Source organism: Conger conger, chromosome 10 (genome assembly GCF_963514075.1).
Source record: "Conger conger chromosome 10, fConCon1.1, whole genome shotgun sequence".
NCBI classification, from domain to species: Eukaryota; Metazoa; Chordata; class Actinopteri; order Anguilliformes; family Congridae; genus Conger; species Conger conger.
In genome coordinates, this window is record NC_083769.1 from 17,463,747 (window position 1) to 17,480,414 (window position 16,668).

Sequence of the window (16,668 nt, forward strand, 5' to 3'; positions counted from 1 at the left end):
TTTGGTGCAAGCCTAATGTTACAATCTTTCACTGGTAATAGACCCAGACTGCACTATTCCAACATGCGTAAAGTAGTGCTTTATTAATGATTCAATAGAATCAACCAAGTCTTATATTTTTCTTATAAATTTTTTATTTCCCCAAAAAACGGGTTCCACAATTATTGGTTCCACATTTGTTAACAGTGAACATGAAGCACAGCACATTCTGTGAAAATGAAGTGCTACATATCACATTCTGTGAACATGAAGCACTGCACATAGCATTCTGTGAACATGAAGCACTGCACATAGCATTCTGTGAACATGAAGCACTGCACATAGCATTCTGTGAACATGAAGCACAGCACCTAGTATTCTGTGAACACACAAACTCCCAAAAGCTCCTGGAGACACATGGTAGACACTGGGTCTAAGCCTTCCAAGAATAATTTTTGGAAGACAGTTTCAGTAACTGTCTCAATAGCCATATTCACAGGCTGTAAATTTTGGCTGCTAACCACCAATTCGTGCCAAGAGTAACAGCTGCCCGCTGCATTCTTAGGAACATAGTTATAGGGCACTGGAGAACAGAGTCAAGTGCATCAGCAGTCCTTGCAGATCCAACTCTCAACATAACACCACAAATGAGAGGCCATCTTCCCATATGTGTACTTAACATCATGAAGAGGATCTGTTCATTATTCGCTTTTACTACCTTACTGTTTTACTATTGCTCCCTAGAGCAAGACTACAGAAACATTTGCAGGTCCAGTTCCAGCTCTGTTATTTGAGTGGCGACAGTGTCGTACAATGGTTTGGGAACATGTGTTGTGGGTTTAATTGCCAGCTGGGGTACCGCTTGTAGCCTTGAGTTAGGTACTCAATCTGGATTGCTTCACTAAACATCCAGCTGTACAGTGGATTTTAAGTAAAAATGTTTTCACGTTAAAAGTCACTCCGTATAAAAGTTCCTACTAAATGCCAGCCAGACTGTAATGTAATGTATGATTTATTGAACTATATATTATTTCTCTCTCCAAACTGGACTCTGGTAACTGTTCTTTGCAAATTATGTATTCATTTACACTCATGTTTGATGAGACATGTTGGGTTATCAGAACCACAATTGCACCTCAGCTTTCTGCAAGAACCTACGCATAGCCTGTTGATAGCTGTCATATAATGCTCTTACCCTATCAGTTTTTTTTAATCAGAAAACATCTGCTTCTCAAAATAAAACTTTGCTTACAATAAAACACTAAGCACTTTATTAGGTATTTATTAGACTTTTTTTTTTTTACTTCTACTTCTGTAGCCTATCCACTTATGATGCATTGTGTGTTCTATATACAGATGCTCTTCTGCATACCACTGTTGTAATGTGTGGTTATTTCTGTTACTGTTACCTTTGACCAGTCTGGTCATTCTCCTCTGATGTCTCTCATTAACATTGCATTAACATTGCGGTTCTGTCTGCAGAACTGCTGTTCAATTGATTTATTTTTGTTTTTTGCACCATTCTTTGCAAACTCTAGAGACTAGTGTGCATGAAAATACCAGGAGATCAGCAGTTTCTGAGATACTCAAACCACCCTGTCTGCCACCAACAATCATTCCATAGTCAAAGTCACTAAGATCAATTTTTTCCCCATTCTGATGGCTGATGTGAACATTAACTGAAGCTCCTGACCCATATCAACAAGATTGTATGCATTCCATTGCTACCACACACACTCACAATTGGCCGATTAGAGAATTGCATGAAAAAGTCAGTTTAATAAAGTAAAAATGTTCCTAATAAAGTGCTCGGGGAGTGTATATCTTATATCTATATCTATAATGTATAAGGCCAATACCTGCTACACTCTTGGTATTACGGTCCCCTGTCATAGCCCCAGTGATTTTTGTGTTTGTTTGTTTGTTTAAAAAAAAAAAAAAGATAAAGTCATAAGGTTACACCAGCTAAATAGAAAATGAGCTACCAGTGGGAAATCCAATGTGCTCCACAACTGTGGGGCTGAGAAGCCAGTATGAAAGCTAGGCAAAAATTTTTATTAACAGTAGGGCTATACCTCTAACCTGGGAAAAGATGAAGGCAGGACATGCATGTACATCTATTCATGTTATCAACAAGACAAAAGCTATTTTCATCAGACTTTACTGAACTGCATGTTGGAAGAGGAATGTTGCCAAGAAGATTTTCCAGCTCCATTTACTCATTGGCAAGGGTTGACAGATATTCCATTACAGAGACGAGAGGAGAGGGGGCATAAATTGACCTTCAGATGAGGGTATTGGAAAAAAAGAGCATGGAGTCAGAAATTAAAAGCTAGGAGTGGAAGGGGTTAACAGAAATACAGGGACTCTGGATAGAAGGGTGTAAGAGAAAGAGGGGGAGAGAGCAGTGAGAGGGTAACTGGAGATTTGGAGAACGGAGGCAGATTTCATCAAAGTTGGGGAAGGAGACTTATGTTAGGGAGAGGGTGCAAGAGGGACATGGGGAATATTTGAAGAAGGAAAGAGCTCCAAATGAAGATGGAAGGAACAGATAAAGGGATAAACAAGGGACTACAGCACACTGACAGACCCTTAGAGAAATGGAATATACTGAAATCAAATATATTATCAAGGGTTTTGCACAGCTTATGGGAAATATATGGCTTTCAGATGGCTAGATGGCTTTCAGATATTACAGCATTAAAAGCACCACCCTGTTCCCTATCACATGCCCTGATGGACACTATAATCCAACCACTGACACAATAATCCAACCACTGCACGCATGCACATGCATACACCGATGCACTGCAGGCAAGCGCATACACCTGAAGTCACTTCTTTTTCAGAAGACATACTGTAGTATGCCGCTGCCCAATCATATGGTATTTGAGTGGTTTTTGAGGTAAGTGCTGGCCAATTTGCCCGTGATTGGTTGCCTGCTGGCAATCATAATTATATTATGGCATTTTCAGGCAGATGCAGAAAGGAAACCTATGTACCTGGACATCATTTTAGTGCTCTTTCTCTCCCTCAAAAAAAGTTTTTTAAGGAACTTCCTGATTAAATAAATGTTTATAATCAATTTTGCTTACCAGGGCGGTGTCTGTCGGACAAAACTAACACATTTTCTCTCTATCCAAATGTTCTTTTATAAAGTACATAATTGGTCATATAAAGAGTAATCTGGGACAGCAGATTAGCTAGTAGATAAAATCTTGCGTAAAACATCTTTCATTAATTAAGATTAATGTTTTTTGTACATGGTCCCTGACAAATAAACTATAAACTAAAATCTTGCAGAATCTGAATGTTCCTTCTCTGGCTGCCACCTGAGGGGTTTTGCAAAAATGCGCTATACCACATAATGAATGCAGTTACGGTACTTGGAGATTAACAATATTAGAGTGCACAGTGCAGCACACTAAGGCATGGTGCACAGTGCAGAGCTGGGTGGTGATTACAGTTAGATTTCTTCTTTGATTAATCATGTGATTGAACACCTCTATTGTGGTCTCCCAGCATGCTTGAATACTAAAATAGCAAATAGCCATTTGCTAGAAAGCCACTTATTACTGTTCTTGCAGTAGGCATCAACCCCCCCCCAGCAGTTACAGTAGTACGAGTTTGCCTCGACTTACAGTGATGGTAAGTTTCTTTGCTGTTCTGACTAATAGTAAATGTTGGCTGAACAGAAAGATAAGAGCAGGGGGTAGAATGATTAACCATTAATGCATGAGAAAAGTAAATTTTGTACTATTCTACAATGGAAATGTGATATACACTGTTCCTGAAATTCTTGCATATTTCTCACATTGAATTGTTTCAGGTCTTTAGACAAAATGTATTGAACACAAAACACATTTTTTAAATGACTATTTAATTAATTGAATCCAAAGAGTAAAAAGTTATCAAACACCCATTTCACCCATTCCCCCCCTAATTTTAATAACCAACTGCACCACATTTAGCAGTATTACCTGCAATTAAACACTTCCTACAATTTCATATCATTCTTTTACATCACTGTGAATTAATTGTAGGCCACCGTTCTGTGCATAAGTGTAGGTTTAGTATACCATGATAAAAGGAAATCCCATAAGAGATGAGACAAAAATGTTTTGAAATACAGTATATCAGTCTGGAAAGGGCTACAAAGCCATTTCTAAGGCTCATTTGTGCTCCAAGAAGGCACAAATGATCCCTGAAGAACATTCAAAGCCCTGCAGGCCTCTCTGGCCTCAGCCAATGTAAGTGTTCATGACTCTAGAATAAGAAAGAGACGGGGCAAAGAGGGATTCGTGAGAGTGTCGCAAGGTAGACATCATTGATTACCAAGAGAAATGTATATGCTCATCCCACAAATGCAAAAGCACCTGGATGATTACCAAGCCTTTTGGGATAATGTTCTGCGGAACATTTGTCAAAAGTGGAACAAAAAAAAATATATATATTTCGGACTCAGATTTCTGACTCGTTGGGAGTTTTTTAAAAACTAGCCTATCTATTGCTGTTGGCCATCTTGCTCCATGTATTTATGACCAATTTTAGCCGATTTCAACTGCTCAATCTTGTAATCATTAATGAACATTAGTCATAAGTCCGTAAATGTACTTCACTAGCATTGCATTCAAATTAGTCAAGGAAGCTGCTAATTCTCCCAGCAGTTACCGTGAATTCGATTTGTTTGTTCAATTGTTGGACTCATTTCTGCTGTAAACTTAGCTTTCCACCAATGTTAAGTCAGGGGGCTGTTTTAAAAAAACCTTATGATATAGAAAGTATAAATTGTATCCCTTAACAAATAGGAAGCAACCAAATAGGTTCATTTAGTTTTATCAACTGGAGGAGGAGTTACGTCCATAATAAGAATAAGTACCGGCAATAAACATAAATATACTGTCAATTTTTGAAATAATAATGGCAGGTTGAAAGATAAAACAAAAGCTAAGAAAATAAATTATTTTCATATATGAATTAATATTTTATTGTAAAAAAATGCATTCCGTGAATTAGGCATGAGAACACAGTGAACAATACATTCAGTGAATTTATTGTGTTGTGCCTTTCCTCTGATACTGACAGGAGTAGCATAGGCCTAAACTTTAGTTATGTAAACATCCCAACTATCGCTAGTTGATTTGTTGACTTGTTGATTTGATTTTATGACCATCCACATGGCTCTGACTTTATTAATACAAATGTTCTAAAGTATCCCAAACTATCCCACAGTTACTCATGAGCCAAATAAAATCCAAAGTATTCCCTTTAAAATATCTGTCTAATGGTGCTGTGTGTGTGTACGTGTGTGCGTGCATAGGTTATATGTGTTTGCGTGCACTTGCCTGCATCTTCTTCGGCATTTTCTGTCAGAGGAAGTAACCATAAATTCTGCTCTGTACCAGAAAAGGAGAATGTCTAGTTGTCTTTCCATGAGCTGAAGCTGAACTGTAATTGTGTGATGTAGCAAGGCAATGTTCAAAAACACAAAAGCAAGATCATAAAATATAATTCAGGAGATATGTTTCTGAGATACTCAAACCACCCTGTTTGGCACCAACAGTAAAAAAGTGTATGTTGCACTGAGTTTATGCACACTGAAATGACTGGGAATGAAGGACAAAATTGCCTCTATGAATACTGCTTTACAAGAAACAATCTTATTCTGTTAATCCCCATTGTCTATGCCTGCAAAACCTGTGCTCACATTTTTTCAAACAATTTCAACTCAAATTGGGTAGTGGTTTTGAAATGTTTCGTTTTATTCATCACCAGTGCCTGTTGCCAAATTGGCCACAAAATATCATTTCAATCTCCATATTGACAAACAAACAATCAAAAGACCTCAAATCAAGACTAGATACTGTAAGCTTTCTTATACCTGCACTAAGGAAGAGTTAGAAAGCAACCAACAAATCAATTACTTTTGGTCCCCTGAAAAAGGATAAAAAGGGATGTGATTCCTACACGCATCACCAAACATAAATGCCCCCAAATTAAAGGGGACAGTCTGCACTTCATTTCAAATCCAATGTGCTGGATTGTTCAATTGGATACAGACTGCACTGTAGATGCCTAGTTACATGATGCAAAACTGGCTGAATGTAATGCAAGTTAGATAAACTCTATAAATCAGCATGATGCAAGATATGTGGTAGTACAGGTCTTCACAGGCTCTAAAAGTGAGACAGGTTCCAAAATGGACCCGACAAAAGCTGGATCCATTTCAGAACAGACTGTCTGAGGGCAGTCAGACAAGGTTCGCCCGACCGTCGGGTTCATTGTGAATAAGACATAAAGGATTGTCCAGCACTCTCGACTCTCGAAATGTAGAGAATCGATGGAGATGATTCTTTGGCTCCCAGTGAATTGTTGTGTTATGGAAGGTCTATATTTAATCTTTGAAAGTGACAAGACCACAGCCAGAACCAAATTATAAAGGACTTTTGAAACATCACATTTAATGGTTTGCATAACAACACAGAATGTAGCTAGCAGATTTACTGCATTTGATTGTTTCCTAGCCTCGGACAGCTGCTTGACTCACCTCACTCAGTTGAATGCACCTGCACCAAACATGCTTTTATCTGATGCAGTATGCTCATCCTTTAGTCAGTGCAAACACTTTTCAGTGTTGAGAAAAAAAATTGTGCACATGGCATAGATGCACCAAATGTTAATGCATGTTTCAATTTCACACTCGGCTTGGTCTTCAATGCCTTGCTAAATTAGCTTAAAATTATTCTGACAAGCCAACGGACCGGACTTGAGGAACTGGTGTGCGACCACAAATTATTTCATGAAGCTAGGATCTAGCTACCTGTACAAGTGAAGTCACTTGTAGCCTATGACATTGAGAACACTGCATACAGGAATTGGAACACAGCAGATGTCCAAGGGACTGCCACTGTTGAAATCCGCTAAAATTGGTCATAAATACGTGGAGCAAGATGGCCAACTGCAATAGCTAGGCTACTTTTGAAAAAACTCCCAAAATGAGTCAGAAATATAAGTCAGAAATATGTATTTCCTGCAAACATGGCGTGGGCAACACACTATGACAAAAATAGTTTCAAAACCTGTCGTCTGGTTAATCCTCTGGGCCCTCAGCAACAAAGCAAGGGTTGCTGAGTTCACTGGATAACTTCAGTGAGTAAATGCAATGCTGCTACGTGAAATACCCCTGACAGCTGTGGTTACCATTGTTTTCATATCCTAATGTAATAGACTATGGCTACAGAATCTGCTTCATGGCTTACAGAAATGAAACGCTAGCTGTTGATCTAGTATCTTTGCTAACTAACATAGTTAACTAATTTAACATTTTCTGGATTTGTTCCAACATCCAGGAACTGTACTCAGAAGATCTATATCACGTTACTAAAATAACTAGCTGCTCTCTACTACAACTCTAGGCTGCCAGTTAGCAGACATTCTATCCTTGCGGAAATTATCCGGGATACCGACCAACCAACTGAGCGGGAAAGGGAGGCAGAATAGTGGGGAGGCGCTGCTGTGCTATAGGCAACTGGGGGAGGATTTTCTTTGATTAACAACCTCACCTCCACTTTTCAGTTTTTGGTTCCTTCATTTGTGATTGTCCATCAATTCGTGACAGCATAACGCACATTTCTTTGCATCTTGGTCTTTGGTTCACATTGCTGATTTGCGACGGGGATTCGAACCAAGGACCTCCTTGCTGTGAGGCGGCGGTGCTACCCACCGTCCGTGCCGCCCGTTTATATTCATTTCAGCCACCTATATATTCATTTGAGGACTGAGAGGGGGAGTTAAAGGTCTCATATTGTACAACTTTCCAGTGTTTTATTTTAGGTCCTGATGTACTTAAGAAGATGTTTCTATGGTTTTAAGTGCCAATCTCTGTCCAGGTTTACATGACCATTCTCCAGCACCTCTCATGAGCTTTACCAAGAACAGGCTGTTTTTGTGATCGTGTCTTTCATTAATATAAAATATCTGTTTTCATTGGCTGGCTAGCTCCAACGAACTGAACACCGTCAGCAGTTTGATTTGCAAATGAGTGCATCGTTGCGATGTCACAACTTGTGGGGGCGGCCTGTAGCATAGTGGTTGAGGTAAATGACTGGGACACGCAAGGTCGGTGGTTCTAATCCTGGTGTAGCCACAATAAGATCTGCACACCCGGCCCTTGAGCAAGGCCCTGCATTGCTCCAGGGGAAGATTGTCTCCTGCTTAGTCTAATCAACTGTACGTCTGGATAAGAGTGTCTGCCAAATGGCAATAATGCCATGTAATGTAATGTAATGTAATGTAATGTGATCTAACAACTTCACGGAAGTACAAACCTCATTGAAATGCATATTTTCTTCATACGGATTGCATGGTTTACAGGCTCCCAGTGTGGTAACATACTGCAAAAACTATTCTAATGATTTTATATCAAGAGAATGCACTAATATGGCATGTCTCTACCGTTATTTCGATACCCTAATGTTACTTAATGTTTGCATGGTCAAAATCGGCCTTATGGCTTACATAACGGAAACGCTGGCTGTTGCTCATCTTTGTTAACAAACATTTAACAGTTAGCCTAGCTAATTTAACATTTTCTGGAGTTGTTCCAACATCCATGAACAGCACAAGTTGGATTTATTTGCAGAATGTTTTCATACTTTCACTGTGTTTATGGCAACTTCAACTCCTTTTTAATCCACATAGCAAGGGAAATGTCATTTCCCACAATATGGGACCTTTAAGACTGACATTACAATATCATGTTAGAAAGGTCAGTCTTACATTTATGTTCAGTGAATTATGCATCAGGCTAGCCTAATTAAATGAAATAAGGCAGTTGTGTCAATAAATAGGATTCAATGGAATGGAACACAGCGTGAAGATTGCTAGCCTTTGTCGAAGTAACCAAGGTGACTGAGGCAAGGCGGGACAAAGCCACATTAGAAATCGCTGCATTATATAGTCTTGCATTGTCATACAACCCTCAACGGATTTCGAGTTTCCACATTGCAATTCATCAGTACAATTTTCAGCCCTCGCAGACGCATGTTTTCATGATTTCGCTCAAATAAAAGAAATGTTGGAGTCGGCCCTCACTGAGAGTGAAAGAGTCGAGGAATGGTACCTTTTGGGGTCAACTCTCCATGACTACTAGGCTTGTCCCTCTGCCTCCTCTCTGGTCAGGTGGTGAACTGCCTTCCCTGATAAGTTTCCATCTTTCCCCCTCCTTTCTTCAAAAGATCATTTTTATACTCTGAAAGATTTACTATTTTATGAAAGGAAACCATTCATGCCACATGCTGTTCTGGGGGGTTGCTGAAGGACTTTCACCCCACTCTATTAATGGTCTGAATGTGCATCTTCCCTTGGTTACAGTTACATAAAATGTTTATTTGTCAATGTGAACCAGAGAGCTGTCATTTCAAATACAGAGTGCTAATCTTTTTTTTTACATAGCTGAATTCGGCTTCAATCATGGCTAGCTCGTCATGTTTTTCCTTTCACAGAAGTAGTTTTCATTGAGTTGTGATGCAGCAGTTCCCAACCACAGTTGCCAGGCCAAGGATGCTGCTAGACACAAAAAATAAAAAAATGTCACATCTGTGCCCTTTTGTCATCTGTTTCTCTGTTATCTGTTATAAGTTCCTAGCGTTTTCGCCTCTTGTTACCCTCTGTGCTTTCTGTAGTCTGTCTGTCTTTCCATTCACTCGCATTCATTCGTTACACCTGTGTCTCTGCCTTCCACTCCTTATATGTACTTCCTTCCTGTCTCTTGTCATTCATTTCACCTGTTCCTTATATTCTGTTCCCCAGGTCACACACCTTATTCTTTCCCCTCGATATCTATTATATATATATATATATATATATATATATATATATATATATATATATATATATATATATATATATACATATACACACCTGCCTGTCTCGTTTGTTCAGTGCTAGTTTGTCTTTCTATGATTCTGTTCCCTGCCCTGGTTCTAGCCTCCTGTTCCGTGTGCCTTTGCACCTGTTATATTCTGTCTGGTTTTGCTCTGTTTTTGTATTTTTTTGGTTTTGATCTCTGCCTGTTTTTTCGGTTGATGATCTATTTGCCTCTTATATATCTGCCTGGATTTCAACTATTGCCTGTTGGTGGATTACGTTTTGGATCTGCACTCTCTCATTAAAGCCTGCCCTTTTCACGTGAGTCTGTTATCGGTTCCCTCTGCCCGATTCCTGACACTAAAATATATTTGAATAAACATATGAATTCAAAGTAGTGCCTACTAGTACTTTATTTAATCTAAAACAGTTTTAGAATTTGAAATGTAGTTTCTTTGATTTATGTGATAATTGGCTGAGTTCTGAATTTAGATAACTTGCTTAATTAGTTCCGGCACCAAGCAGCACAGTCACTGCACACAAAGAAATGAGTGGGCCTGAACAAACCAGTGAACGTCCGTGAACTGTTTCCTGGCAGGCTGTTCCGCTAAAAGAGAAAAGGAAGGTGATGCTCAATTAGGAAAAAAGCAAACCACCTTAAATCATAAATGGCTTCAGATATTGACTCAATCTGTCTGCAATAAATGAATAAATGTCTATGGAAAAAAAAAGGTTGGGAACCGCTGGGCTGATAGATTGGACATCACATGCTGATCAAAGCATTGGGCAATGGGGAGAGGCAGAGTAGCCTCTGGTAAGATATGCAACATGAACACCGGTTTTACATGTTTTAGATTTATAATAATTAATTTAATAAGATGATTAATCAGGACAGGTCGGTTCCTGTCTGGTTAGTCAGTTGCAAATACCCAATTTGCAATTTAGCTGCTATTACTCCAGTTCTGACCAGATTAGTCAGAAGCAGTGCATGCAAACCAGCTCAGGTCTTTGGTCCTATCCTTTACTTTTGTGCTGTCCTCTGTGTTTGGATCCACATGGACCCGTAAAGACCTCTCCATGACAGATACCTCACTTGTCGCTTGTTGGTTGTCACTCATTGATACCTGTGACACTGATTTTGAATGTGACACTTGAAACATCAAGACTAATAGCTAGGTAATGATCACTATCACTGTATATACACCACCTGACCAAACTGGCCAATGTCAGTTTACTGAACTTGACTGAATATAATTATATTACATGCTACATATTGCATTATATAGCAAATGCAGTTGTCCAGAGAGATTAGCTACACTGCTAGCTACACACTACCTACGCCATAATACGAATTGCATAACTTAACATGCCATAATACAAATACAGTGTAAATAATACTACATGTAATGCAAATCAAATGCATTATGCACTACATAAAACAAACCATGTAGTCATATAGCTAGCAAGCATCCTATCGCAAGGATGCTCGTTAACTATACAGTATCCTAACACATGGATTAAAGAGTGGGAATAGGGACATGCAAGATTCATTCATGCTTAAAGATTCATTTTTGAATCTGAGAAGGTTTGCATCTTCTGTCTGCAACAGATATGGTTATGTTCACCATTTCACAATGACAGAGTTTGGATTTAGATGCTACTCTGTGTACCTTTTCCTTCCTTTCCTTCCCTAAGAAAATGACATCATAATTCTGTGATTTTGTACCTAGCTATCTAGCCACTTAAAAGGGGGTGAAGTGGTTTTTAATTTCATTTCAACGAGTAGATGAAAGGAGTAGGAAAAATTGAGTATTCTCTAGCCGATGACTTCTGGGATGTAGTGGGATCTATTATTAGAGTATTTCTACTGTGCAAGTATTCACAATATGTGCATTGTCAAATAACGTGATTCCCATGAGTTATGCTTATTTATGAAAACTGTAAAAGCAGGAATGTGTTTTTCTACCCTGAGCTTCCAGAAAATATGCCAAAATGTGCAGCTGCAGTGGACAATTTGCCATGATAATAATTATAATCAGATCATGACAGTGTGTGATTACTTCTGAAATTATTGTATGCTGTGTAAAAAAACATAAAAAAGGGCATGCAATTTAAATGTTGCTTTTTTGGGGATAACCCCGTAATCAATTTATCATTTTCAAGTGCTATTTTATCATTTCTAATGCACCCGTTATGCCACATGAGCAAGGATGTGTTTTTCTGTATTCTATGGGGATCAAATGCAGTTAATTAATCAGTCAATCAATCAATCGTTCCAAGCAAACCGAAGTCTTTGAGAGACTGGAACATTCGCAGCTGCATTCCTGGGAGACATTTCCCGTATAGTGCTCATTGGGAGTGTCAAGCGTTTCACCTAACTACAGTGGTAGAGAGAGTCGCTATGAATTATGTACAAGCGTTTGAAAGGTTGAAGCGGAGACACAGCGGGCTTCTGTTGAGCCGTGATTTGTGCCCACGCTCTTGAGCGCAGCTCACACAAAAGACAGAGCTGAAATCCTGTGTACTTCTTTAAAACTTTGCGCTGCTGAAAAATTAAGTCCCCAGGAACGATACAAGCGAATCATTCTGGGCTTCTTCTTTTTTCCTGCGCTCCGAACGGCACGCTGGACTGAGAGAGATAGCAGTAACACCTGATTAATGAGGTACTTCTCCTCCTGTGGGGATCCGATGTCCAGAACTAGGAGATAAAATGTGATTCCATTCAAGAGGAGGATGTAAAGCCATCTTCAGATCTGGCTTTCAGATGATCCGGAGGGACTGATAAGTGCTCTTTATTGCAACTTGCGTCATGTGTTACTTGCCTCTGACAGATCTAACAATCAAGGCTAACAATCAAGATTTTTTTTTACGCTGCTAAATAGAGCTCCAAAACAAATGAATAATTTAGACAGGTAGACCGCAAACTGAGATGACAGCTGTCGAGTGGCTGAACCCTTATGACAAACTGCTTTAACCTGTTGATTTCTGCTCACACAAGGCAAACAGTAAATATGTACATCTTATTTCTTATTACTGTAACTCACAATAGTGAACAGCACACGTGGGTCCACAGAAACAAAAGCAGAAACAACATATGAAGGGGAAAAAAAATAATGCTACATTCAATGAACAGGGTAAAACTCTTTCAGATGACTATCAAAGGCATCTTTTTTAGACAGTTTGGACAAAACATGCACTATGGACTTCCCCAGTGTTCCCCAACTGAAATGATTAATATGCACTTATCACTGCTAAAACATTGCATTACCTTTTAACACATCTTTAAGAACAATTCAGTAAAATCAGATCAGTTGACAATCACATACTGTACATGCATACCATAGCTGGCCACAACACAGCATCACAGCACTTTGTTATAAAAAAACCTCCCAAATTCTGAAGAGAATGAACAAGCCATTAACATCACAGAATCACTCCCGAAAAAGAAAGAACTGGAACTGGATGAACTTACCGGAGCGAATATCACCATACACATTTAAAAGGAGGGAAGGCAGCCCGCTCTCACTCCACAACAGGGAAAGAGCAGCTGGCTCATGCTACAGAGAGCGCTACGGATTCCCACACGCTTCCTCCCTGCTGTGGACTGGGGCTGTGCGTCGGCGCTCTGAGGAGAGGCTGGGAGTCGTTTGCAGAGGAAGAAGCACTGGGAGGCTCCTGTCAGACACTCCAGTCTGTACCCTCTTCACTCCGATGGGCTGAGAGAGCTCTGGCGTTAGAGAGCCCCCTCGAACAGCAAGGTCCTTACAACAGTATGAGAACTGGTCACAGTGGGAAGGCCTGCTTTTTTATCTTCGTACTGGAATCTCATCTCTGCACTCAAATAAGGCCTGGGTTACTAAGGATAACGTCAGATGTAAGAGGAATCACCCATTTTAACTGGGATCAGTCACACACACACACACATGCACACACACACACACACACACACACACTATGTGGCCACACAGGCAAACATGCATGTACATGCACACAAAATATTAACACATGCTGTACACACACACACACACACACACACAGACACACGCACACACACACACAATAAAAACAGGTGTACAAACACACAATAAACCTAGATCAATAAATTCGGAAGTCAGAACTAGGGCTGGGTATTGGCAGGTAACTCAAGATACAATATGTATCCTGATATGATGTGTATCCCAATAAATACATATCCCAATACAATGCAATGCACAGGGGAAAGTGAATTTATCTATTGGAAAAAAAGCCTAAATGTACTAAATGATAAAAGAAAATAATTACATAGCTCTTATCATATAAAATATGATTTAACATAAAAACTGTTAAGCCACAGTGACTTCCTAAAATATCTTTTTAATAGCATAGCTTTAAACAGGCTCAGACAAAACACATACCAAAAAAAAAAGCCAATATACGGGTGCCACTTTATCGATACAGAGGTCACTGTTTCAATACGTGGATAATTGAGAATTGAATTCCGATATATTGCTATACTGATATTTTGAGCACAGCCCTAGTGACAATCCCAAAGGAATGCTCTGAAAATGGATTGTGAGTAGTAACAATGTGCACATAATAATTGTGTTAATATCAAAGAAAAGATTATTTTATATACCTCTTTAATTTGCATATGTTCAATGGGAATTCCCAGAACACTTCTGCAGTCCAGCAATTTTGTGTGCCTTCAGTCAGAATTAATTAACATCAGATCATTACTGCGGTGCAGACAGCTTTCATTATCCACTCGAGCAAGCTTGTCAGCCTTGTTAGTAGCTTAATGACAGTGATAAAACAAACATAATAAATGCATCATCCACAATAATAATGTTAATACTAATAGGCTTCTAATAATTACCACTGTCATCCTTATCTTTAGTCAAGTCATAGAAACAGAAGTACCAGTGCTTCATTTCCTCCAGTTTCCCAGAAATGGATGGATTTAAAAGAATGGCAACCACCAGCACAGTGAGATGAGAATATGAGCTGGATACAGAATATTGTGTCCCTGTTTGCAAGTAGAACAGACAGCCCAGATAAAGACTTTTTAATGAGCAGAATTTTGATATACCTTCAAATAGTCTCGTGTACGTTTGACATCAAGCCACTTCTTGCAGTATCACTATGCTCAGCTATTACCAGCCAGGGATGGCAGAACACTGTGCTTTTTTAAGTCTCCTTTTTATCATTTATTTTCCAATGATAAAAAGGAAGGAAGAGCACATTGCTGGTCTCATATGCTTTCTAGTGGTCTCATGTGTCTTTCATTAGCTTCTGATAAGAAGGAGCTGCAGAAGGTGCGAGAATGTTCAGGGTGATGATGTAATTATAGTGAGGCTTTATTAAAGAGTCTGCTGAGAGCCGGAAGTTAAATGCATTCAGAAGTGTGCCTATTCCAAATGACAGGGGTTCATGAGTAGGGGAGAGAGACATGCCATGTCAAAGAGTAAATAATGCAGGGGTGTCTCGGTGGCGCAGCCTGTAGAGCACTGACCGCATGCTCATTGCGAGCCGCGACGTCGGCGGTTCGATTCCGACCGTTTGACATTTGTCGCATGTCTTCCCCTCTCTCTCGCTCCCATTCTTCCTGTCTCTCTATACTATATACTGTCCAATAAAGATGAAAAAGGCCTAAAAAATATCTTTAAAAAAAAGAGTAAATAATGCAAAGCCTGCAGAGCTAGTTCAGGCAGACAACTCAAGAAGCGCCACTCCCTCACATGATCCGTACATCTAGTGGGAGGCGCTATGTTAACCACAAAGCTTACCTGTTGAGGCCCTTGCTCATTTCGCCCTGCTGCCTGGCTCATTCTGCACGCTGAAGCCATAGTACTGCCTGGCTCTTTCTGCTGCATTGTTTGTGCTATGCTGTCACTCCTATGCTGCCATTGCTCATATCGCATGTTACTGTTGCATTTGCTAGCTGCATTTGCTCAAATTGTCTTGCGTATTCCTGAATATTCCTGAAACCCCCATGAGATTTGTAGTCACTCCCTGTTTTGGCTGGCTTACAGGGAGTGATGAGATGCAGGGCCTTGATGCAAACTTTGGCATCAAGGCTCTGCATTTACATTAAACCTCAATAAATATTGCTTAAGTCATCGTGAATTGTCTCACTGAAATGCAATGGGCTCCAGAATTATTGGCACCCTTGATAAAAAATCAGGACAAAAAATGCTATAATCTAAAAAAAAAAAGCTTTATTTTCCAACATTTTCCAACAAGTCTTACATTTCTCAAATCAAAATATTTACCCAAAAAATAGGTTCCACGATTATTGGCATCCTTGGTTTAACTTTTTTCAAACACCTCTGGCAAAGATGACAGCCATGAGTCTTTTCCCGTAATTTGAGATATATTTTGAGGGATTTTGACCATTCGTCCATGCAGAAATGTTCAGAATCATTGATATCCTTGGGTTTGTGCTTTTGGACCCCCCTCTTCAGTTCAGACCACAGGTTTTTGATGGGATTTAAGTCTGGAGACTGAGATGGCCATTGCAGAACAATGGGTGTTGTTTTTACTTAACCATTTATGTGCGGATTTTTATGTATGTTTGGATTTCCTGGTACTTTGTTGAATTCTTTGTGCCATTAAACTTAAATAGTGCCCCTGGACCACTGGCAGCGAAACATCTCAAAAACACCAATGACCCACCGCCATAATTCACTATAGGTATTGAGGTGCTTCTCCTTGTATGCATTCCTTTTTTTCCTCTAAACATGTTGATGGTGTGTATGGCTAAATTTTTCAATTTCTGTGTCATCTGACCATAGCATCTCCATCCATCCATCCATTATCTGAACCCGCTTATCCTGAACAGGA

General features: G+C 39.5%; 1 protein-coding gene across 1 annotated transcript in view; it reads right to left on the reverse strand.

The window, feature by feature from the left end:
• Positions 1-13,538, reverse strand: part of LOC133139049 (synaptoporin-like) — a 31,189-nt gene extending 17,651 nt beyond the window's left edge. The window contains exon 1 of the mRNA XM_061258317.1: positions 13,319-13,538. Within this exon, the coding sequence (XP_061114301.1) occupies positions 13,319-13,342 (24 nt within the window). The 5' untranslated portion in view covers positions 13,343-13,538. The remainder of the gene's footprint in view (positions 1-13,318) is intronic.
• Between the last annotated feature and the right edge of the window lie 3,130 nt (positions 13,539-16,668).